Source organism: Balaenoptera musculus, chromosome 1 (genome assembly GCF_009873245.2).
Source record: "Balaenoptera musculus isolate JJ_BM4_2016_0621 chromosome 1, mBalMus1.pri.v3, whole genome shotgun sequence".
Taxonomy (NCBI): Eukaryota; Metazoa; Chordata; class Mammalia; order Artiodactyla; family Balaenopteridae; genus Balaenoptera; species Balaenoptera musculus.
Window position 1 is genome coordinate 100,198,068 of NC_045785.1, and position 23,805 is coordinate 100,221,872.

Below are 23,805 nucleotides of genomic sequence, written 5' to 3' on the forward strand. Positions count from 1 at the left end.
TCTGCATCCACAGATTCCACATCTGTGGATTCAACCAAGAGTGGATCAAAAATATTCGAGAAAAAATTTCCAAAAAGTTCCAAAAAGCAAAACTTGAATTTGCCACACACCAGCAACTATTTATATAGTATTTACATTATACTGGGTATTATAAGTAATCTAGAGATGATTTAGAGTAAACAGGAAGGTGTAGGTAGGTTATATGCAAATACTAAGACATTTTATGTAAAGGACTTGAGCATCCTTCGATTTTAGTATCCACGGGGGCCCTGGGACCAATCCCCCGTAGGACTGGTACGACTCTACAAGGATTTTTCACTGTGCACGGGGTTGGCACCACTAACCTCATGTGTTGTTCAAGGGTCAACCGTATACATATATCTCTCACATCTTTTCTATCCATTCATCTGTCAGTGGACACATAGGTTGTTTCCATGAATTGGCTATTGTAAATAATGCTGGAATGAACATGGGGTGCAAATATCTCTTCTGAGATAATTTCATTTCCTTCAGATATATATGCGGAAGTGGGATTGCTGGATCATATGGTAGTTCTATCTTTAATTTTTTGCGGAACTTCCAGACCGTTTTCCATAGCGATTGTACCAATTTACATTTCCACCACAGTACACAAGCCTCCCCTTTCTCCATAGCCTCACCAACACTTGTCTCTTGTCTTTTTGATAATGGCCATTCTAATAGGTATGATGTGATATCTCGTGGGTTTGGTTTGCGTTTCCCTTATGATTACTGATGTCAAGCATCCTTTCATGTGCCTGTTGACCATTTATATATCTTCTCTGGAAAAATGTCTATTCAACTCCTTTGCCCATTTTTTAATCTGATTGTTGGGGGGGGGGTTGTTTAATAATATCCTTTATCTATGTCTTTTCACCCACCACCCATTCTCAGAAAAACAAAACTGGGGAATTTAAATTTCAGAAAAATAACCACTATTGCTTTAGAAAATTATTGTATTAAATTCAGTTGTACTTCTACTTTGACCCAGAAAGCCCTCAATTTACTCAGAGATTATGTTTGAAAAGATTAGAAAAAAATAAAGTATTAAACAATCCTGAAAAACTAATAATAAAACTAAGTGGTTAATTATTTTTATTTCTCTCTCTCCTCAAACACTCCCCTCCAGGCCCCACTCCCCGCCCCCCACACACACAGAAGGAGAATGAGGAAATTTTGCATAACCAATGAAGGCTATTTCTGGATGCCTTCAGAATATATGCAGGTTGATGACGTAGGTTCTTAATCACTTTAGCAACATATGACTTTTCTTTGATAGCGATATATTTTCAAGGTACTCTTACACTTAGCAACTTTAAGGGCTCAAACTGAGCAATGAAAGAATCGAAATACAAAGGGAAAACAGAGAATGGAAAACTCAAAGATGATTAATTTCATCATCTTATAAAATTGTGGGAATTATATACCTTATAGAACTGATGAAAATTATCAGATATTTGTTAAAGCACCCAGCTCAATGCCTGGCACATAGTAACTACTCAAGTACTGCCTAAATCTGAACCACCAAAAACTATGCCAGAACTGGAAGACAAGGAGATTAGGGAAGAGGGAATGAAAAGAAGATTAAAAACAAGAAATCCACTAAAATTTATTAATAGTGGTGGTAAAAAAAAAAAAAATTAGGGGGAGGGGGCACACAGCCTAGTTCCTGCACATTTCACTCCTCTGAGTGGTAAATAAGAAGATAGAAGGAAATATATTCCAGGTTCAATAGTTTCACAAAATAGTCACAAAATTATTCATTCAGTCCAGATAGCTTGATTGTAACCGAAGTGGACTGAGAAGTAAGAACATGAGACATAAGTACTAGGTATCTGAAATTTGAGGAATAGCTACATTCAGTGTTTTTCACTGATCATTACTCAATAGTTTAGAACAGTAGTGAGCTACCTTTTTTGCATGTAGGACAATTCAGGAAAAATAATGTTTATAAACCACAAAATTTTTTCTTTCAAATTTAAGTACTTTTTGAGTAAAATACCCTTATAATGCCTCTTTTATAAAAGAGAACCAATGAAAAAATTAAGTGCTGCTTTTTAAGTAGGTAAAATGTTCAACTTTGAGAAGAAACAACATGGAGGCAGCTGTATAATATTTTATCCTCGTATTATATCACAGACTGTTGTAAAGTTAGATGGGCCATGAGTTGTTCAAGTGGTGTCTCTGACTGAGAGAAGAGAAGGAAGCAAGGAACATTTGTGTTCCAGGTAAAGTTTGGTGCTTTTTTCATAGGTTATATAATATTCTACATGAACTTTTTAACTAAATGATTTCATAAGAAGAATAACGTTTTTCTAATTATAACATTTTAAACCTTAGAGTTCATGTAATCCAAGTAAAATTTTTAAAGCCCAAGAAACAGATCCAGAGAGTCTAGTTGAATACTTGGCCATGGTGAGATAGGAGCCATGACCCCAGTTGTGGCAGAGATTGCTACCTGTACCCTAAAATTTTTCCTTGCTTCTTCTTCAGGAATAGAATAGTATATGGGAAACTGTCTGCCCAGCATTATTGCATTTCCCAGTGTCTTTTACAGTTTGGATATAGCACATGTATAAGTTCTTTTCAAGGGAATGTGAGCCGGCATAATGTTGCCTCTTCCAGGCCAGTGTCTTAAGACCAGAAAAGGAGGCCACACCTCTTTCACATTTTTCTCTCATCTTCTTGCCACCTGCAGTCTGAATGTGGCAGCAACAATTCTGATCATTCAGATAAGGACAATACCATAGAGCAACAGTTCTCAGGATGTGGTCCCTGGGACCACTGGAGGTCCCCCAGACCTTTTCAGGGGGTCTGCTTTTTGGTTAATAATAATTTTTAGTAGTAATATCCTACATTATTTGCTGTACTCCTTACAAAAATTATAGTATACATAATACTACCTTAAATAGTATCATGAATTTATGTTATATAGAATAATAGAATGCTTAATATAAAATTATTTTAAATTTATAGCTTATACTAAAGAGCAATTGGGCAAACAGTTCCTTTAAACTGTCAGAATTGTGCTTCGGCGCCTAATGTTGCATGAGTTACACAAGATTAGATAGCAGCATCTTCTGTTCTTTTCATCACACTTGTATATTTTTTTATAACTTTGCTTAGATATGAACTAGAGTATTATGGCATTTCAGAATTTATTCATTTGGCTTTCACATTCATTTACTACATGCCAACATGATCATTTGGTACCTAGTTTTATTTTCCATATATGCTAGGCAATTCAGGCCTATGTAAGATGTAAGAGTTAGCAGAGGTCAAAAATAAAAAGATAAATGGCATGAAAAAGAATATAAACATAAGGACTTATACATGCAAACTTAAATCATATTAAAGTTGTATCTCTTATACTGTAAATGAATAATTAAGATAAATATTTTTTTAACTCTGCTGGGAAGTAACACACATACCAAAATTCAAAAAGGAGCTGGAGTTATTTGACTGAACAGAGTCTGCAGGCTTGTTTGATGGGGAAGAATTACAGATACCTAGAATCAAAAGAAAAAAATGTAAGGGAAAAAATGGATACAGACTCAGACCACATAATTGTTGAGATTACACATTTCCTCCAAATTAATTAATACTTCCAGATAAACATATCACTATCAAATGTAACAAAATGTAGTTGTTTACAAATGGGTTGACACTATAATTTTCTCATTTTTGTGTGTGTATTTTTTTTTAAGTTTTCTTGTCTTTGCAAACGGATTGTTTGTATAATAAACCCAACACTAGAGAGAATCACCAAAGGATTCAGGAATACAATCCATTTTATTGTGAATCAACTTTTTCTGGGATTTACATTTTGGCTTTCAACTGCATCTTACTTTGCACTCTGATCGCTCTTAAGTACACTTTTAAATAATTTGTTCTCCACATTAGCTCAACCGTGGCAAGTCTGTGATTTTTCTTCCACCATCCTCTACGCCTGGAATATCTTTCTTCACTTTCCAGCCTACTTTTTTCCCATTATGGATGATTCTAGTTAGGCCCAGAATCTCCCCAAAAGCACTGTTATGTTGCTTTGTTTTGCTATTTTAGCTACCTATAGGCAGACTTAAAAATATATTTCTCTTCCCAGCACCTTAATATATTCATGTATCAGTATCCACCCAATTCTGAAAACAATCCAGTGAAAACATGGTCCATATTTTGCACAAGCACTGTCTAGCAGCAAAAAAGGATAATTTCAGGCTTGTATAAACTTTCTAAGAAACAGTACATAATTGGGGAGAAATTACTAAACATTCACCTTTTTTTTGTTCCCATCATTTTCAGAATGTAGTGTGAGGATTGCATATATGTTTGTACACACATACCTAATACTAAGATTCTAGAAAGACCTCCCCCTTCCTGGAGCTACTTGAGTATGAATCACTAGAGTAAATCATGAATTTCAATCAGATTCAGTTAAAATATATATTTATTGAATACCTACTATGTGGCAAGCATTGGGCTAGCCACTGATGATAGAGACATGGAAAACAAGTGGGTGAAGGTGAGAAAGTTCAGGAGATAGCAATCATCTCTATACTGCACATGAGCTGAGAGGTATATACATCCTTCAGAAAGAAAACAATTGTCCCAAAAGGGAATACTGATTTTTTATAACTGGAGACAAAGATTTTGCATATATGTATAGTGAACTTCTGCATCTAGCTTGTTATAGATACTTTTATGCTGCCTGCTCAGCATTAATTCCTTCTTCTGATAATAGAACTTGAATTTTCCTTTAAGAAACCACCCCTCTCCAATGTTCAGCTCCCATACTTCTCGTGGAGCTCATTCAACCCTTAGATGAAGGAGCTGACCTATGACTAGGGCTGTCAGTTGGTACTTTGCCATGGTCGCACCAGTTGTTTAGGTCTGACCTCATTCCTTATTGGTCACTGTCCACATGTAACAATTGTTGAATGTTAGGTATGACACTATCCTCTTAATCCAAGCATTAAATATACTGGCAATAATTGGTTTAGGTTTGGCCAAGACAATCAGGCCCAATCAACACTAGTCATCAATCAGGCTGTTGCTTGAGCAACCAGGAAAGAGCTCATTTTTTTCATCATAAGCCTGAAATCACATGGTAAAAGCCTGCCTATGAGTGAGCTAACAGAGTGAAACAAAGTTGGGAGATATGGAATTAGAGATTAGGCCCTAATTACATCATTTGAACTCTTGGTCATAAGCCAATAAATTCCCCTTTTCTGCTTAAGCTAGCTTAAGTTGGGTTTTCTGTCACTTGCAAGTGAAGGATTTCCTAGCAGCTAAAGTTTCCCACCAAAAGTAGGCATCAGGTGTCATAGCTGACAGCTTCAACTCTTGTCACCAGCAGCCAGAATGATCTTTTCAAAAGACAGATCATGTAACATCTCTGTCTAAAACTCTTCTGTGACTTCCCATTGGGTCATTAACATGACCCATAAGGATCTAACTACCTCTCATCTCCACCATCTTTTGGACACACCTTACTCCTTTCTCCTCTTAATACCCTCCAGCTATGATGGCTTCCTTTGAGTTCCTACAACACACCAAATTCACACTGTTCTGTTCACCATCACATACCCAGTGCCTTGCAGAATGCCTGGCACAGAGGAGGCACTCAACAAATATTCATTGAATGAATGAATGAATGAAAGAAAGAGCCTGACACCAGGCTTAGATGCTAACTTAAAACAACAGGTGAAGAATCCTAATTTCGGTAAAAGTAGGACCAGTAAGGCATCCAGGCTAAAGGGAGAACATATAGAACTCAGGAGGCATGGACCATCTAGAAGGGGAAGAGAACACATGCAAGTAAAGGCAGATAAGTCTAAAGCTTCAGGATCAATTTTGGGGCCAGATTTTGTTCTTAATTTAAGGACAAAAGACCAGAGGGTGAAGGCAACTGAGAAATAGAAATTAGCATAAATCTAGAGAATGACCTGGGAGCTCTTACTTAGAAATAAGACTCAGAGTCTCAGACAGTCATACCGTATCTCACATCTATGCCAACCTAAATCTACCTGAAGTTTCTGTATCTTCGTTTGATATCCCCATGACAGGGTTGGAGCTAGAGAAAGAAAGTTTTTTGGGTTTGTTTTCTGCTTTTTTTTTAGAGAAAGAAAACTGTAGGGACTTCCCTGGTGGTGCAGTGGTTAAGAATCCGCCTGCCAATGCAGGGGACACGGGTTCCATCCCTGGTCTGGGAAGATCCCACATGCTGAGGAGCAACTAAGCCCGTGCGCCACAACTACCGAAGCCCATGCACCTAGAGCCTGTTCTCCGCAACAAGAGAAGCCACCGCAATGAGAAGCCTGAGCACCGCAACCAAGAGTAGCCCCCGCTGGCCGCAACTTGAGAAAGCCTGCGTGCAGCAACGAAGACCCAACGCAGCCAAAAATAAATAAATAATTTGAAAAAAAAAAGAAAACTGGGTGTTTCATAAGCTAAGCTGATCAAATCAATCTTTGGTTAGCTATTCAAGTCACTCATTTCTTTGCTTTTAGCTGTTTTATTTCTTATGTTATATACTATAATTTCCTCTTGCAGTGTTTAAATTCTCTTTTGACTGACTTTAGAGGAAAGAGTATATTTTCCAGTCATGCTTTAGCCCATCAGAGGTAAGAAATCAGTTCACTTCAGAGATCAGGTGTGGTGGCAATGAAAGCAGACTAGCACAAGATCATGGACAGGGAGATAGAATGAAAAGAGTTAAGATTCAGCTCTAAACCTTCTTACTTAGATTATACCTTAAATCAAGTTTTCTCAGTGCTCTTTGTCCCTCCCTACAATACCAGTATAGTATCAAATAGCTGTTTGGTCCTTGATGACTAACCCAATGGATCAAATTTGTAAAAAATATACCACCACGTTTTATATACTTTGTAGTTGTAAATAGGATTTCTAAGATAATCAGTTTCCCACAGTTTCAGGAGTCCGGGTTTTGTTTTCATTACAATATAGGAAAAACAGTAAGCAACAGACTTTTATTGCTAATAATACTTGGTAAAAATGGAAATGTGTCAATACTTTGCTTATTTCATTAAATCAACACATTTGTTTCACAATATGCTTTGCTATGACTACTTTCAAAGAAAGTACATCTGAGGTTAGACTGCTGGGAATTTTAAATAACACTCTTGTATGACAGCATCTTAGCATGGGTAGAAAGTGCCAAACATCATACTATTATTCCTGTGTATCAAACAGAAACTTTCTTTCCCCTTACTCCCTACCCAGTATTAGCATTGTGGAACCTAACAGAGTACAAGGCCTAGGGGTGATTGTTCTGATATATAGGACCCTAACAAGGTTCTGTTTAGGAATAATATTGTTCATTTTTTCAGAGTAGTTATATAAGGAAAAATTACATAATATTGAAAGAGGTATGTGTATTCTAAAAATAAGTAAAAGAAACTTACTCTTTTTCATGTTTCGCAAAATTTTCAAACTCTACAAAATGAAGAAAAGGAAAAAGTGAGTTTTTTCCCTGTGAAATCCGAAATACTTTAATCAACTAGAAATATAGACTTCAGTCAAAAGGATTAATTTCTTTAAAAATGGATATCAAATGTACAAAATTATTTTTCTATCTTGCCATTTTTAATTCAGTGCAAAGTCTCCACTTGATCTTATCTTGCTACATTTTCCACCCATATAAGAATCACACTATTTATTTAGAAATAGTGCTATCGTTGTGTCAGGGGGAAAGATGGAGTTCCTACTTGTCTTCTTTACTAGGCGACCATTCCAGGACCCACAATGGCTTCTGAAGATAGCTGTGATACATTGCCATTCCCATTCAGGCCAAAAAATTTTGCCAGTCATTTTCTGTACTCAGTTTACTGAGGTTCACTTCATACTGTTAACCATGCTACTTTCTTCTCCCTCTTTCAGCAAACCCACGTCTTCTGCCTCCTTTATGGTGAAGTCTCTAACTTAACCTCTTCTAGGAATCTACCCAGATTTCTTCTTTTCTTCACATTTCCTCAGGGTGTATGTTTTCAGTTTGTTCCATAGTATTTTACTTTTTGATAATTTTCATGTTGTTTCTTATACAGGCATTCTAGTAGATCAACTGTGCTCTTCTCAAGGACATTTAGATGTCCTTTATGACATTTCTGTTTTCCTAATACTTAGAAATGTAATCTTCTATATAATAGATATTTAATAATTTTTTTTGAAAAATTTAATTTAGTTTTTAAATATAGATTATTTATAATTCAAAATATCCTAGTAAAAATGCTCCCATCTTTGTTCTCCATCTACCTAGTTTCTGACCCTCCCCCTGCAGGTAACCATTGTTGTTAGTTTTTATGTATCCTTCCAAAGTTACTTATGAATATATAATATAAATATAGATCATATTTTCACCCTTTTAAGCAAAAGTTAATAAAATATATAAAAGTATACTGAGAGAGTCCTCATTCTTTTTTTAGCTGCATAGAATTCCATTGTATGCATATACCATGATTTATGATTTATTTAATCAGTTCCCCTGATGATTAACATTTATGTTCCCAATTGTCTACCCTTATAAATAATGGTATAATGAATAACCTGGCATACATTTCATTTCATGTATGAGCAAGCATATTTGTGGGATAAATTCCTAAATGTGGAATTGTTGGGTCAAAGGATATATGCATTGGTAATTTTGATAGGTATTGCTAAATTGTCCTCCATAGAAGTTATACCACGTACATTCCCACCAATAGTGCAAGAGTGTGCTTATTTTTCCGTAGCCTGCCTAACAGAGAGTGTAGTCAGACTTTGCAATTTGCCCTTCTGAAACATGAAACACAGTATGTGACTGTGGTTTTAATTCGTATTTCTTTTATTATGAGTGAGGTTGAACATATCAAATGTTTAAAGGTCAGATCATGCACATTTACTTATCTTTGAATTATCAGATCATGTATTTTTGCTCACTTTTCTTTTACGGTTATTATTTTCTATGAATTGCTAAAGAAATATATAATATTAAAGAAATATAGTCCTTTGACTATGATGCCAATTGCAGATATTTTTTTCTCCAATTTGTTCTTTGTCTTTTGATTTTTAAGGTGATTTGGTGTTGTTGTTTTACCATGCAGAAATTTTCTGTTTTACTTAGTTAAATTTATAAATCTCCCTTCTTATGGCTTTTGGATTTTGAATCATAGTTATAAAGATCATTCCCACTCCCAGGTTGTAAAGTAATCTTTCCAGGTCTTTTTAGTACTTTGATGGGTTGTTTTTTTGTTTTTTAGCATTTAAATCTTTTATCCAACTAGAATATATACTGGTATAGCTGTGAGGTATGGATCCTACCTTTTTTCCCTCTAGGTTGTTATCCAGTTGAACCAACAACAGTGATTAAAACATCCATCTTTATTCCCTGACTTGAAAGTCTCCCTTCATCATATACTAAATTCCTATACATTTTTGGATCTATTTCTGAAGTTTTCCTTCTGCTCTGTTGGTATGTGTTTCTTTTCATACACCAATATCATACCATATTTATTATTGAGGCTTTACGATGTTTTAATATCTGATAAAGCTACCCTTCTTTCATTGCTTTTACTTTTTTTTTTTTTTTTTCGGTTTACTGACTATTCTTGCTCTTTTTTCCCCCCATATGAACTTTGGAATCAATTTGTCTAGTTTCAGGGAAAAAAAGTTGATAGTTTTATTGGGCATGCTTTAAGTTGTTGGGGTTTTTTAAAAAATTTTTGGTTTCTCTCTATTAATTTTGATCGTTGTGAGACCAACAGTGACTATCAGTGAAAATATTTAGTCTAATTTTTCATCTTAATGCTGGTGGCCCGGGGTTGGAGTGGCAGGGGTAGGGACACTTTCAGTAATAGAAAGCCTCTGGCATATTTCCATAAACTCCTATCTTCTTTACCTTACTCCTTGTGAAACATTTTCCAGGAGTCTTCAATGTCTGTTTTGAAGATGTTGAATTTTCCATGGTGTTAGGACAGCTAGCAGAATAAGTCTCTATAGGTTGAGCCTGCATACCTAAAAAAAAAAGTGTTTTGTTGCATAGCTTCTTAAGCCTTCAGATTGTATACAGGTATATGTTCAGTAATTCTTAGCTTGACTTTTTTATGCATTATTTTTGCAATGCATTATGGGATTTTTAAATGTATTATTTTTATCTTATTTAATCATTCTTTGTACCTTTTCCATTTAGATCCTATTTTATTGTTAACCTTTAATGGTCTCATTTTTATAACTTTTTTGAGAGAGAGCACTGCCACTTACAATCTTCATCAGCAACAAGGAAGGACTCTAAGGTTCTTTCTGGCAGTGGAGGTGGCAGGGAAGAAGAACGATCTTGGTGTCGATCTATGAAAAGAGTATACAACAAAGCAAAAAAAAAAAAATTCATCAATTAAAAGTCCTAAGTCAAGATCCCTTTCTGAGACAAATATCATATGATATTGGGCTTCCCTGGTGGCGCAGTGGTTGAGAGTCTGCCTGCTAATGCAGGGGACACGGGTTCGAGCCCTGGTCTGGGAAGATCCCACGTGCCGCGGAGCAGCTGGGCCCGTGAGCCACAACTACTGAGCCTGTGCGTCAGGAGCCTGTGCTCCGCAACAAGAGAGGCCGCGACAGTGAGAGGCCTGCGCACCGCGATGAAGAGTGGCCCCCGCTCGCCGCAACTAGAGAAAGCCCTCGCGCAGAAACGAAGACCCAACACAGCCATAAATAAATAAATAAACAAATACTTAAAAAAAAAAAAGTAAAAGTCTATATAAAAAAAAAATCATATGATATTGCTTATACATGGAATCTAAAAAATGGTACAAATCTACTTATTCACAAAACACAGAATCACAGATGTAGAAAACAAATTTATGGTCACCAAAGGGGAAGTGGGGGGAGGAATAAATTGGGAGATTGGGAGATTGGGATTGACATATACACATTACTATATATAGAATAGATAACTAATAAGGACCTACTGTATAGCACAGGGAACTCTACTCAATACTCTGTAATGGCCTATATGGGAAAAGAATCTAAAAAAGAGTGGATATATGTATATGTATAACTGATTCACTTTGCTGTATACCTGAAACTAACACAACATTGTAAATCAACTATACTCCAATAAAAATTATTTTTAAAAATCCCTTTTTGGTTTTGTATAACTTTTCCAATTTTTCAATATTAACCTACAACAGCCAAATAAAAAATTATCTGAACATTGACTGGAGCCTCAAGAACTTTGTTATTCTAGCTCTTTCGCCAATGAGCCTATGCTTCATCACAAACTTGTAGCTCACTTACAAAAGTATTCTTCCAAAGAAATTGAACCTGAATTTAGTCAAGCTTCTAATCTTACTACAATTTTACAGAGAATCCTGGAGATAAAGGAGCATGTTAAATAAAACCATGAGGATACAAACAGCCAAATCCAGAATATTAGCCAATCTTAAGGACAAATGGCCCATTCCCTCAACAAATAAATGGCATGAGAAAACATAAAAAGAAGAACTGTTACAAACTTTAAAAGGCTTAAGAAACATAAACTAAAGGCAATGTGCAGACTTTGAATCCAGCTTCACATAAACCAACTGTAAAAAGACATGTTTGAGACAGTTTGAGAAAATTGAACAAAGTCTGTATATTAGATAATATTAAGGAATTATTATTACTTTTATTAGTGTGATTACTGCTATTATGGTAGATTTAAACTGTGTGTTTGAAAATTTCCATGATAAAGAATTTTAAATAATGGAGCTATTTTCCCACAATGTAAGTCCTAGAACACAAACGGTGTTCTATTGATGTATGCTTCTCGTTATACAGCGCTAAGTATAATTATATACTTTATTAATGTCTTTTTTTTTTTTTTAATTTTTTGGCCACACCGCGTGGCAGGTGGGATCTTAGTTCCCTGACCAGGGATCGAACCCGCACCCCCTGCATTGGAAGCGCAGAGTTGTAACCACTGGACTGCCAGATAAGTCCCTATTAATGTCTTTTGAAAATAAGTATGTGGTTAAGTGCTAGAGTTTTATCTGTCTTCAGTCATTGGGTTTTTCACGTCTTAGGACTTACCTATAAAGCAAGTTCTCTTGTTTATTCCTTATATGCTGGGTAATATGCAAAAATTAAGTACAATACTTATTTCCATCACCTAATACAATAACTGGCATATAGTAGGCATTTGATAAATATTTGATAACTACTCTGAAGTAGCTTATCACCTTCCCGCTTGATTTTAGGAAATATTATGAGACTATAACTTTCAGGTAACGATATCCTGACAAATACCTTCCCAAAATACCATTTTCATCTTAATACTCCCCTGATGAAGAACCTACAATGCTTATTACTTACTGAATTAAATTTAAATTCTTCTGCCAAGCTTCGTGTGTGATAAAATACACGTAACAAAATTTGCCGTTAATGACATTTAGTACATTCACAATGATGTGCAATCATCACCACAATCTAGTTCCAAAATTTTAATCGTCCTGAAAAGAAACTCCACACTCATTTAGCAGTCTCTCCCCATTCCCTCCAGATTAGATTGGCAACCACAAATCTGCTTTCTCTATACATAGATTTATCTGTTGTGGATATTTCATCTGCCTAGCTTTTAAGTCCTTCGGAATTTTCCCACATTTTATCTATCCAAATTTATTTTCCATATTTCCCTATAATAGAACCTCTGTTGCAATTAAATTAACCTACTTACCATTTCTCTGTACCCATCATGCTTATTTTTACCTTTGAGTCACTGCTACTCTGATCCCTGCTCCTGGAATTCCTTCTTCTTTCCTCTATCCATATTCTTAAATTTCTTTCACCTACTCAAGCCTTTCCTAACCACTCCACTGATACCTTTCTTTTTTCCAAATTCCTGGTGATGATAATCAGTGCCACATAGATTATCACTTAATGGTTCCAAGTGAGTGCTAATTTTGTCTACCCAATTTGAATACATATATAATCATTAAGCAGTGTCCTTTCTTAAATATCCTGCCTATTCTAACACTGTATAAGGCACACGGAACTTGCTTAGGAAATGTTCATTTAATAATTACCTAATAAAAGTTATAATAGGTAACATTTAATGAGAGCTTATTATTTGACAACCACTGTGCAAAAAGCTTTATATGCTTTATCTTACTAGATCCTCACAAAAATCCTCTTAGAAGGGGAGTTCTATTATCCTCATTTTATAAGTGAGAAAAATCGATAAAGTATGTAATGTAACCAAGGTCATAGATTTTGATAACTATTGGTAGGCTGGGGATTTGAATGAAAGTCTACCTGACACCAAAGCTCATGCTTTTTAACCTCTATGTTATACTGCTTATTTACGTATTTGAACAATATGTTAATATGAATAAATGTGTTAAGGGCAACTACTACCTGTTATAATGTATGTAAAGTACCTATCAGTGTTCAAAGGATGTTTGCTGTTGATGTTGTTATTCAATGTATAAAACAAGCAGGAAAGTACTAGAGAAGCAGTGGCAAGTTAAAGACCTAAGTGACCAGAAATAACTTTTTAGAATCACACTGTTAACAATGATAAAACCAGTAAAATGGAACTGCTGCAAAGTTTTAAGAGATTGTATCTAAAATAGTTTGGGGTTTTTTGTTTGTTTGTTTTTTTAGGGCTATATATCAAGGAGCAGAACTCTAAAATCCTGTCTTCCTTTTGCCCTTGACAAAACAAAACTACTAGCCTAGGAAAACCAGAAATAAATCAATAAATAGTGGAAGCTATTATGGAAACCATGTCATCTCCTGAGGTGAATTACTCTAAACTTAATGAGCCATTCTTGCAGTACAGATTCTTAGGGCTAAATGTCATCTAAAGCCAAAGAAAATTTTTTACCTGATTTGGGACTCTGGGGTTTTACACTCTGAAAAAGAAAGAAAGTCAAAGTGAAAGAAGAACATCTATACAAATCTATAAACTCAAAGCAATAAATAGCATTTTAAAATTATATTTCATATACCACTAGAGATAGTTATGAAATGTTGACCCTATTTTTCCTAATTTATAAATGTGCTGAACTGTGAAGAATCATCCACTCCTACAGTGATTTGTATATGTCATGAATATTGGTCCTAAATTGATCCTTTTTATAGTTATTTCCTTCCTACTCAGAACATTTCCCTGAAAATTTAATTCCAGGTAAGGTTGTTGCCACTGAAATTACTTCATGACACTGAAAAAGTAGCGATTGTTCTTTACTCTGGGAGTTGTTAAGATAAAGACCATTAGCAATAATAGTAACAGTTACTAGCACATTAAAAGTGTAATTTAAGGGCTCCCCTGGTGGCGCAGTGGTTAAGAATCCGCCTATTAATGCAGAGGACATGGGTTCAAGCCCTTGTCCGGGAAAATCCCACATGCCGTGGAGCAACTAAGCCCATGTGCCACAACTACTGAGCCTGCTCTCTAGAGCTTGTGAACCACAACTACTGAGCCCACGTGCCACAACTACTGAAGCCCGCGTGCCTAGAGCCCATGCCCTGCAACAAGAGAAGCCACCACAATGAGAAGCCCGTGCACCACAACGAAGAGTAGCCTTCACTCGCTGCACCTAGAGAAAGCCCGCACGCAGCAACAAAGACCCAACACAGCTAAAAATAAATAAATAAAATAAATTAAAAAGAAAAAAAAAAGTGTAATTTATAAGGCAGGGAATATTTGCCCACCAGCACTGCAATTGTAAGTGTGTTTAAATGTTTTAGTTAATTACTTTTCTGATCTCTGAAATTTTAAGATAGTTGGTTCATAGAATTATATACAAATGAATAACAGATTGTTGAAGGTAGAGGTTTTTCTTCTAGAAGCAGGGAACATTATTCCAAAAGGTTTATCTTAAATAATATAGACATCTGTTATTTTTTTTTAAAAACTACTCTCTATGTTATCACAGCTAACAAGAAACAGCCTACCAGATGACTGCTATGAACAAGCAATCTACTTATGAAACAATTACTTTTGCCTCAACTGTCCTTCAAGAATAAAGTCAAATGTTTCTTCTTTCACTGTCTTCCTTGATCACTTCCAACCTGAAGGGATCTCTCACAGTTTCAAAGTTCTTATCTTCCATATGGCACTGATTATATTTGCCTTGTTATAATAAATACAGACAAAAATAAAGACTTGTGTACACATGCTATATCCCCACTACTGAACTGTAAGTTTCTTAAGGGCAATAATTATGTCTTATACATCTTTTTATCCCCCACATCCTCTAGCACATTGTTTTATAAATAGTATCCGCTTAGGATTTACTAAGTGATAGGTGTTAAAAATAAAAGGAAGGGGCTTCCCTGGTGGCTCAGTGGTTAAGAATCCGCCTGCCAGTGCAGGAGACATGAGTTCAAGCCCTGATCCGGGAAGATCCCACATGCCGCCGAGCAACTAAGCCCGTGCTCCACAACTACTGAGCCTGCGCTCTAGAGGCCGCAAGCCACAACTGCTGAGGCTGCGTGCCACAACTACTGAAGCCCGTGTGCCTAGAGCCCACGCTCTGCAACAAGAGAAGCCACTGCAATGAGAAGCCCACGCACCGCAACGAAGAGTAGCCCCCGCTCACCGCAGCTAGAGAAAAGCCTGCGCGCAGGAACGAAGACCCAATGCAGCCAAAAATAAATAAATACATAAGTAAATTTATGAAAAAAAAATGTATATATAAGGAATAGGACTATAGTCCGTTGAATCCAAGTGAGTAGAGTCAGAAAAAAGTTATTGACCTTGCTTGGTCTAAGTCTTACCAAATCATCAAATTTCTTTGATTCAGATGTTCTACTACATTCTAGTGATGTTCCAATTTTTACCTTCACAGCTGAAGATGAAGATTTGGGAACATCCAGGGGGAATTCTCCTGTAAAAAAAGTAAATATGTTTCAATTTTAGTGCTGTAATTTTAGAGAGCAATTGTTACTTGGCAATAGCACACAGAATATTGAGAGGACCTAAGAAGTAATATAGTTAATCCACACTTTATTTTACACTTACTGAACTGTACTCACCAGCTTCCTCTACCACAATAAAAGATTCAGGTGTCCGTTCAGGAAGTGGAGGGGGAATTTCATCATTTATTCTTGAAGAAGTTGCTATCCAAAATGTCCGAAATATAATCAAAAAATTTAATTAGAAAAATCCAAAGAAAATTCTTATATTCTAATCTTGATACAAATTATGTCAAGCATCATTAATATATTTAAGCTGGTATCTGTTCACTCAAGGAGAAAACAACATAAATTCTCTAATCCTAAATTGGAAACCCAGGAGGATTTTGATTTTTCTTCAAGATTTATTATTTCTTTTAAAAGCTCAAAGGTATTTTGATTAAGTCACTGAGTATCAGTTAACATAATGTAACATCTTATATTAATTTAGGAAGCTTTGGATTGTTTTCTCCATAACTCTTGCCTTTTGTTTTACATAGAATATACAACATCATAAAGCACGTTGACATGCCAAAGATTCAATTACAGAGCAGGTAAAAATCACAAAGATTTTAGTATCTCTTCTTCATTCTTATAGAATTAAGAATATTGATATTTTTCCTGTTTACAAAAAAATGGTATAACAAGGTTTTCTATATTTCTATAGAAGTATTCAGAATTTTTATAGAATTTTAATGCTATTATGAGAAACTGCCACCAGATGGCATACATGTCAATGTTGCTACAATCCTTGAAGATAAGGAAGGATTTGGTTCCTAATGCTGACACTCAGGGAAGTTTACAGAACTATAGGTATCTAGAAAAATAAAATTTCGTTAAATCATAAAACAAGATCAAAGTATGTAATCCTTCCTTCTAACCAAAGAAGAAACTAGATCCAGATGAAATATTTTTATAACAAAACTATGCATGTACATATCTATTGAGGAACTCTGTACAGTAAATAATGTCATAGAGAAAAAGCTTTCTCTACTTCCTACCTAGGTGGATCATTCTTTATAAATTTCTGATGACATATCTAAGAGAGTTAAAGTTGCTTTAACTCTTCTTTCACAACGTCTTCTTTCATATCAAACTATTATAATTATCTAACCAAATATTTACTTCTACTTTCAAACCACTCAGTAATATGAAACAATATGCATAATATGCAAAAATACAGAACTATAAGAGATAAAATATGAAATTAAAGTCGTATAAGATTAAAATATCATACAGAATACTGAACATGTATCCTCATCTCTAAATTTATTATAAAAGGACAAGAGGGAATCAAGTCCTCCTCTTCCAACTCCTGCAGGAAGAGAATTCAATTCTTAGTAATCTGTTCAATTTAGTATAGACACATGATTCTCCAACAAAAATTCTGAGTGACCATGTGGTGCTGTTGATCAAATCTTTTCTGATGTTTTTTTTGGAAGTTGCTTCTGCATGCTAAGGATAAATTGTGGACTTTTTTTTTTTTAACATCTTTACTGGAGTATAATTGCTTTACAATGTTGTGTTAGTTTCTGCTGTATAACATAATTGTGGACATTTGATAGACACTTCTAGAAATGAGGACTGCTGCCTTTAGAAGCACGCCTGCTGGCATAGGTCCTGTACCAGATCTGACTGCCTCCACTATTGCTTGTTTCATGGAATATTACATATCTGTTATTGCTATTTTCAACTTATCACATCATCAAAACACTCATGGAATTTATTTTTTTGAGGAGGAGAAAAAGGAGAAGGAAGCAGAGAAGGATAAGAGGGTGGGGGGGTAAAAAAAAACATATCTTATAGAAACAAAGTCAAATCTAAAATGCTGTACAAACTTTTAAAAATAACTTACCTACTACTGCTGTCTCTTGGGTCAGTGGTGGGGGGAAATTGGTCGGAGGAGTCAGTGCTAAAGAATCACGTGAATTGTAATAAGGAAAGAGGGTTGTAGAAGATTTTGGCAGTGAAGAACAAGGTAAAACAGTTTCATCTTGCTTCTCAGGTAAATCAAGAGACATCTTAGAACCAGCACTACTTGGAGACAATGATGAAAAATAAGGATCTTCTACTAAAGACATGTAAGAAAGTACTTTAAAAGCACCAGAGTCATGCTGCTTTGCATTAGAGGCATTGCACATTTGATGCTTAGATTCATATGATGGTGAATAATTCAGTTCTGCTGAAGAAACATGCATCACTTTTTGAGCCTGCTCAAGACAAGAATTGTGTGGGTGAGATTCCAAATAAAAATTTTCCTTGACGTCCAACTCTTTGGTGTCTCTCTGTTGCATCAGTTCAAAGGGAGTTGATTTGGTCCGCATTATTGGCCCCTTTAAATTAAAACATCTTCCTGCTGCATTTACAGGTTTAGAGTTAGGACGTGCTCCAAACAAAATGGAGCTCAAGTCCAAACTTTGATGCTTCTGAAGAGGCTCCCCAGCTATCGGGAATACCTTTCTCTCCCATTTCATGGTTGTGTCAGCATTTTTGTTACAACCACAATTTAGCTCCAAAAACTCTAAAGAACTGCTCTGTTTAGAAGGGTGCATTACTAACCCTTCCTTTTCACTTATTTCAGAAATCCTGAGGTCAAAGGAAGAAGCTTCTGCACTTTTCACCCTTATCCTTCCTTTGCTCTGTTGGTTCATCACTTTTGCTTCTTTTATGATGCTGAAACAAAAAAGAAAGTAATGATGATACCATATCCCAAAGAGGTCTCTTCCCATATCCTCTTCTCAGCATCACTATGAGATATAAGCATGAGATTTTCCTCCCAGACACAATTAGATAACATTTAGATGTGTAAAATTATACTCACCTTTTTGGTAAATTAGGAGAATAAGAATCTGCTTCTTGATTGGGATTTTGCTTAGAAACTGAATACTTTGCTTGAATCTTCAAGAGAAGTAAGAGATTGTTTTTTAGTGACGCAATGGCCATGAGAGATTTTAGCATTCATAAGACTAAGAAGTTATTTTTCAGAAAATATAAAGATTTAAAATAATTCATGAAAGAGTCATATGAGTTTCCAAAATATTGAACCCAGCAGTAACTTGTTCACATACTGAAATCAAAAGGATCAAAATAAAGGATTAAATAGTGTTATAGAAATTGAGAAGGATTTGCTTATAGCATCATCTTTTCATATGTGGAAGTTCTAAAATGTTGTTTATTTAAAATATAACTTTATTCTCAGGAACACTTTACTTTCAGAACTTTCATCATCTCAACCTTTTATGTTATGTCCTCATACTTAATCTTGTTCTACATTTTTCTTCCTTACTGTGCTCCAGCTATACTGGTTTTCTTGCCATTCCATAAGCATACCAAACTCGTTACCAATTCGATGCTTTTACTCTTACTATTCCCTCTGATTGAAATACTATTGCTACAGATTTTGCATGGCTGGCTCTTTCTAAGTAATTATTCTCTACTTAAATTTCACCTACATAAGGAAACCTCTCCTGACCACTCAACCTAAAATCACACTCCCACCCACTTGCCCAAACACTCTCAATCTTTATTTTCTTCATAGGAATTATCACATTATGAAATTTGTTACTATGGCTCATGGAATCCAAGCTACCATCAATTGTACAATATATCCTGCCTTCAGGGATGTTTCAATATGTTTTTTTAAAAAGTCAGCAATTATAAGATTCCACCTGTAGCGGGTTTAATTGTGACTCTCAAAAAGATATGTTAAAATCTAATCCCGGAAATCTGTGAATGTGACCTTATTTGGAAATAGGGTCTTTGCAGATGTAATTAGTTAAGATGAGGTCATATTGGATTAGGGTGGGCCCTAATGCAATGACTTGTGTCCTTACAAAAAGAGAAAAGAGAGACTCAGAGACACACAGGGAGAATGTGGTGTGATGATGGAGGCAGAGACTGGACTGCAGTAATGTATCTGCAAGCCAAAGTACAACAAGGATTGCTGGAAAAACCAAAAAATAGCAATAGGCAAGGAAGATTCTTCCCCTAGAACTATGAGAGAGAGCATGGCCTTGCTGACACCTTAATTTTAGACTTTGTGACTCCAGAACTGTGAGAAAATTAATTTGTTGTTTTAAACCCTCCTTGGTTTGTGGTACTTGTTACAGCAAGCCTAGTAAACTGATACAGAGACTTTAATACTCCCCGTTCAATAATGAATAGAAAAATCAGATCAACAAGGAGACAGAGGACAGACATGAACAATCATGTAAACAAATAATAACTAACAAACACTCATAGAACACTCTACCCAACAAAACATACATTCTTCTCAAACATATATGGAACATTCTCCAGGATAGACCAGATGTTAGGCCACAAAACAAGCTTTAATAAATTTTAAAAGAGAGAAGTCATACAAAGTATCTTTTTCAATCATAATGGGTTGAAACTAGAAATCAATAACAGAAGGAAACCTGGAAAATTCACAAGTATGTGTAAATTAAACCCTCTTAAACAACCAATGGGTCAAAGGAGAAATCACAATAGAAATTAGAGAATACTTAGAAATGAATGAAAATACATCATACCAAAATGTATGGAATACAGTGAAAGCAGTGCTTAGACGTAAATTTACAGCTGTGAATGCCTGGAAGAAAGATTTCAAATTAATTACCTAACTTTATACCTTAAGGAACTAGAATAAGAACAAACTAAACCCAAAGCTAGCAGAAGGAAGGAAATATTAAAAGACTAGAGCAGAGATAAATGAAATAGAGAAAACAATGGAGAAAACCAACAAAACCAAAATTTGATCCTTTGAAAAGATCTGTAAAATTCACAAACCTTTAGCTAGAGACTGACTAAGGGAAAAAAGAGAAGACTGAAATTGCTAAAATCTCAAATTACAGAAATAAAAGTGGGGACATTACTACTAATTTCACAGAAACAAAAAGTATAAGATAATAATATGAATAATTGTATGCCAACAAATTGTATGACCTGGATTAAATGAACAAATTCCTAAAAACATATGATCAACCAAAACTGATTCAGAAAGAAATGGAAAATCTGAATAGACCTACAACTAGCAAGTAGGCTGAATCAGTAATCAAATATTTTCCCAACAAAGAAAAGTCCAGGACCAGATGGCTTCATTGGTGAATTGTACCAAACATTTAAGGAAGAATAAACGCCAATCCTGCACGAACTCTTCCTAAAACTTGAATGACACTCCTAAGTCATGCAATGAGGACAGTAATTCTCTGTTGCCAAAGCTAGACAAAGATGTTACAGGCAAAAGAAAACCACAGACCAATATTCTTTATGAATATTGATGCGAAAGTCCTCAATAAAATACTAGCAAACTGAGTTCAGCATAGTAAAAGGATTACACACCATGACCAAGTGAGATTTATTTCCAGAGTGCAAGGATGGTTCAACATTCAAAAATTAATCAGTGTAATATATCATATTAATAGAATTAAGGAGAAGAAACCCACATGATCATATCGATTGAGGAAGAAAAAAATTTGACAAATTCATGATAAAAATACTTAATAAACTGGGAATATAAGGGAACTTCCTCAACATGATAAAGGCCATATATGAAAAACCCACAGCTAATATCATACTCAAAGGTGAAGGACTGAAAGCTTTCCCCCAAGATCAGGCATGAGACAAGGATGCCAATTTTTGCCATTTTTATTCAACATAATACCAGAAGTTCTAGCCAGAGCAATTAGGTAAGAAAGCAAACAAACAAATAAAGGCATCAAAATGGGAAAGGAGGAAGTAAAGTTACCTTCATTTGCAGATGACATAATTTTATATGTTGAAAGATTCCACACACACTCACAAAAAAACATGCTACAGCTAATAAACCAATTCAGCAAAATTGCAGAATATATAATCAGCACACAAAAACCAGTTGCACTACTATACATTAGCAATAAACATTCTGAAAAGGAAATTAGGAAAGCAATTCTAATATATATATATATATATGTATCAAAAATATACATACTAAGGAATAAACTTAACCATGGAAGTGAAAGACTTATATACTGAAAACTACAAACCATTGCTGACAAATAAAATAAATGGAGAGACATTCGATGTTCATGAAGTGGAAGACATTATATTGTTATGATAACATTACACAAAGTGATCTACAGATTCAATGCAATCCCTATAAAAATTCCAAAGGTGCTTCTGCAGAAATAGAAAACCTCATCTTAAAATTCATGCAGAGAGAGACCTTCAAGATGTTGGAGGAGTAAGACATGGAGATCACCTTCCTCCCCACAAATACGTCAGAAATACATCTACATGTGGAACAACTCCTACAGAACACCTACTGAACACTGTCAGAAGACCTCAGACTTCCCAAAAGACTCCCTCAGGCAACCTCGCACAGAGGCGGGGCCAAATCCAAAGCTGAACCCCAAGAGCTGTGCGAACAAAGAAGAGAAAGGGAAATTCCTCCCAGCAGCCTCAGGAGCAGCGGATTAAATCTGCACAATCAACTTGATGTACCCTGCATCTCTGGAATACCTGAATAAACAACAAATCATCCCAAAATGGAGGACCAGTGGACTTTGGGAGCAACTGTAGCCTTGGGGTTTGCTTTCTGCATCTAATTTGTTTCTGGTTTTATGTTTATCTTAGTTTAGTATTTAGAGTTTATTATCATTGGTAGATTTGTTTATTGATTTGGTTGCTCTCTTCCTCCTTTATATATATATATATATATATTTTTTCCATTTTCTCTTTTTGTGAGTGTGTATGTCTATGCTACTTTGTGTGATTTTCTCTGTATAGCTTTGCTTGTACCATTTGTCCTAGGGTTCTGTCTGTCTGTTTTTGGGGTTTTTTTAGTATAGTTTTTAGTGCTTGTTATCATTGGTGGATTTGTTTTTTGGTTTCGTTACTCTCTTCTTTCTTTTTTTATTAATTTTAAATTTATTTATATTTTTAATATTTATTTTTATTTTAATAGCTTTCTTTTCTTTCTTTCTTTCTTTCTTTCTTTCTTTCTTTCTTTCTTTCTTTCTTTCTTTCATTCTTTCTTTCTTTTTTTCTCCGTTTTCTTCTGATCTGTGTGGCTGACAGGGTCTTGGTGCTCCGGCCGGGTGTCAGGCCTGTGCCTCTGAGGTGAGAGAGCCGAGTTCAGGACATTGGTCCACCAGAGACCTCCTGGCTCCAAGTAATATCAAACAGCTAAAGCTCTCTCAGAGATCTCCATCTCAATGCTAAGTCCCAGCTCCACTCAATGACCAGCAAACTACAGTGCTGGACACCCTATGCCAAACAACTAGCAAGACAGGGACACAACCCCACCCACTAGAAGAGAGGCTGCTTAAAATCATAATAAGGTCACAGACACCCCAAAACACACCATAAGACACGGTCCTGCCCACCTGAAAGACAAGATCCAGCCTCATCACCAGAAGACAGGCACCAGTCCCCTCCACCAGGAAGCTTACACAACCCACTGAACCAACATTAGCCACTGCAGGCAGACACCATAAACAACAAGAACTATGAACCTGCAGCCTGCGAAAAGGAGACCCCCAAACACATTAAGTTAAGCAAAATGAGAAGACAGAAAACACACAGCAGATGAAGGAGCAAGGTAAAAACCCACCAGACCAAACAAATGAAGAGGAAATAGGCAGTCTACCTGAAAAAGAATTCGGAGTAATGATAGTAAAGATGATCCAAAATCTTGGAAATAGAACGGAGGAAATACAAGAAATGTTTAACAAGGAGAATTAGAAGAACTAAGGAGCAAACAAACAATGATGAACAACACAATAAATGAAATTAAAAATTCTCTAGAAGGAATCAATAGCAGAATAACTAAGGCAGAAGAACGGATAAGTGACCTGGAAGATAAAATAGTGGAAATAACTA

General features: G+C 35.5%; 1 protein-coding gene across 1 annotated transcript in view; it reads right to left on the reverse strand.

Moving 5' to 3' along the window:
• The window catches only part of PTPN22 (protein tyrosine phosphatase non-receptor type 22), a 59,817-nt gene that overhangs the window by 1,346 nt on the left and 34,666 nt on the right, over positions 1–23,805 (reverse strand). Inside the window, 9 exon segments of the mRNA XM_036864662.1 lie at positions 3,450–3,527; positions 7,440–7,470; positions 9,908–10,023; positions 10,270–10,353; positions 13,871–13,898; positions 15,769–15,878; positions 16,027–16,110; positions 17,801–18,618; positions 18,767–18,843. Of these exon segments, the coding sequence (XP_036720557.1) occupies positions 3,450–3,527; positions 7,440–7,470; positions 9,908–10,023; positions 10,270–10,353; positions 13,871–13,898; positions 15,769–15,878; positions 16,027–16,110; positions 17,801–18,618; positions 18,767–18,843 (1,426 nt within the window).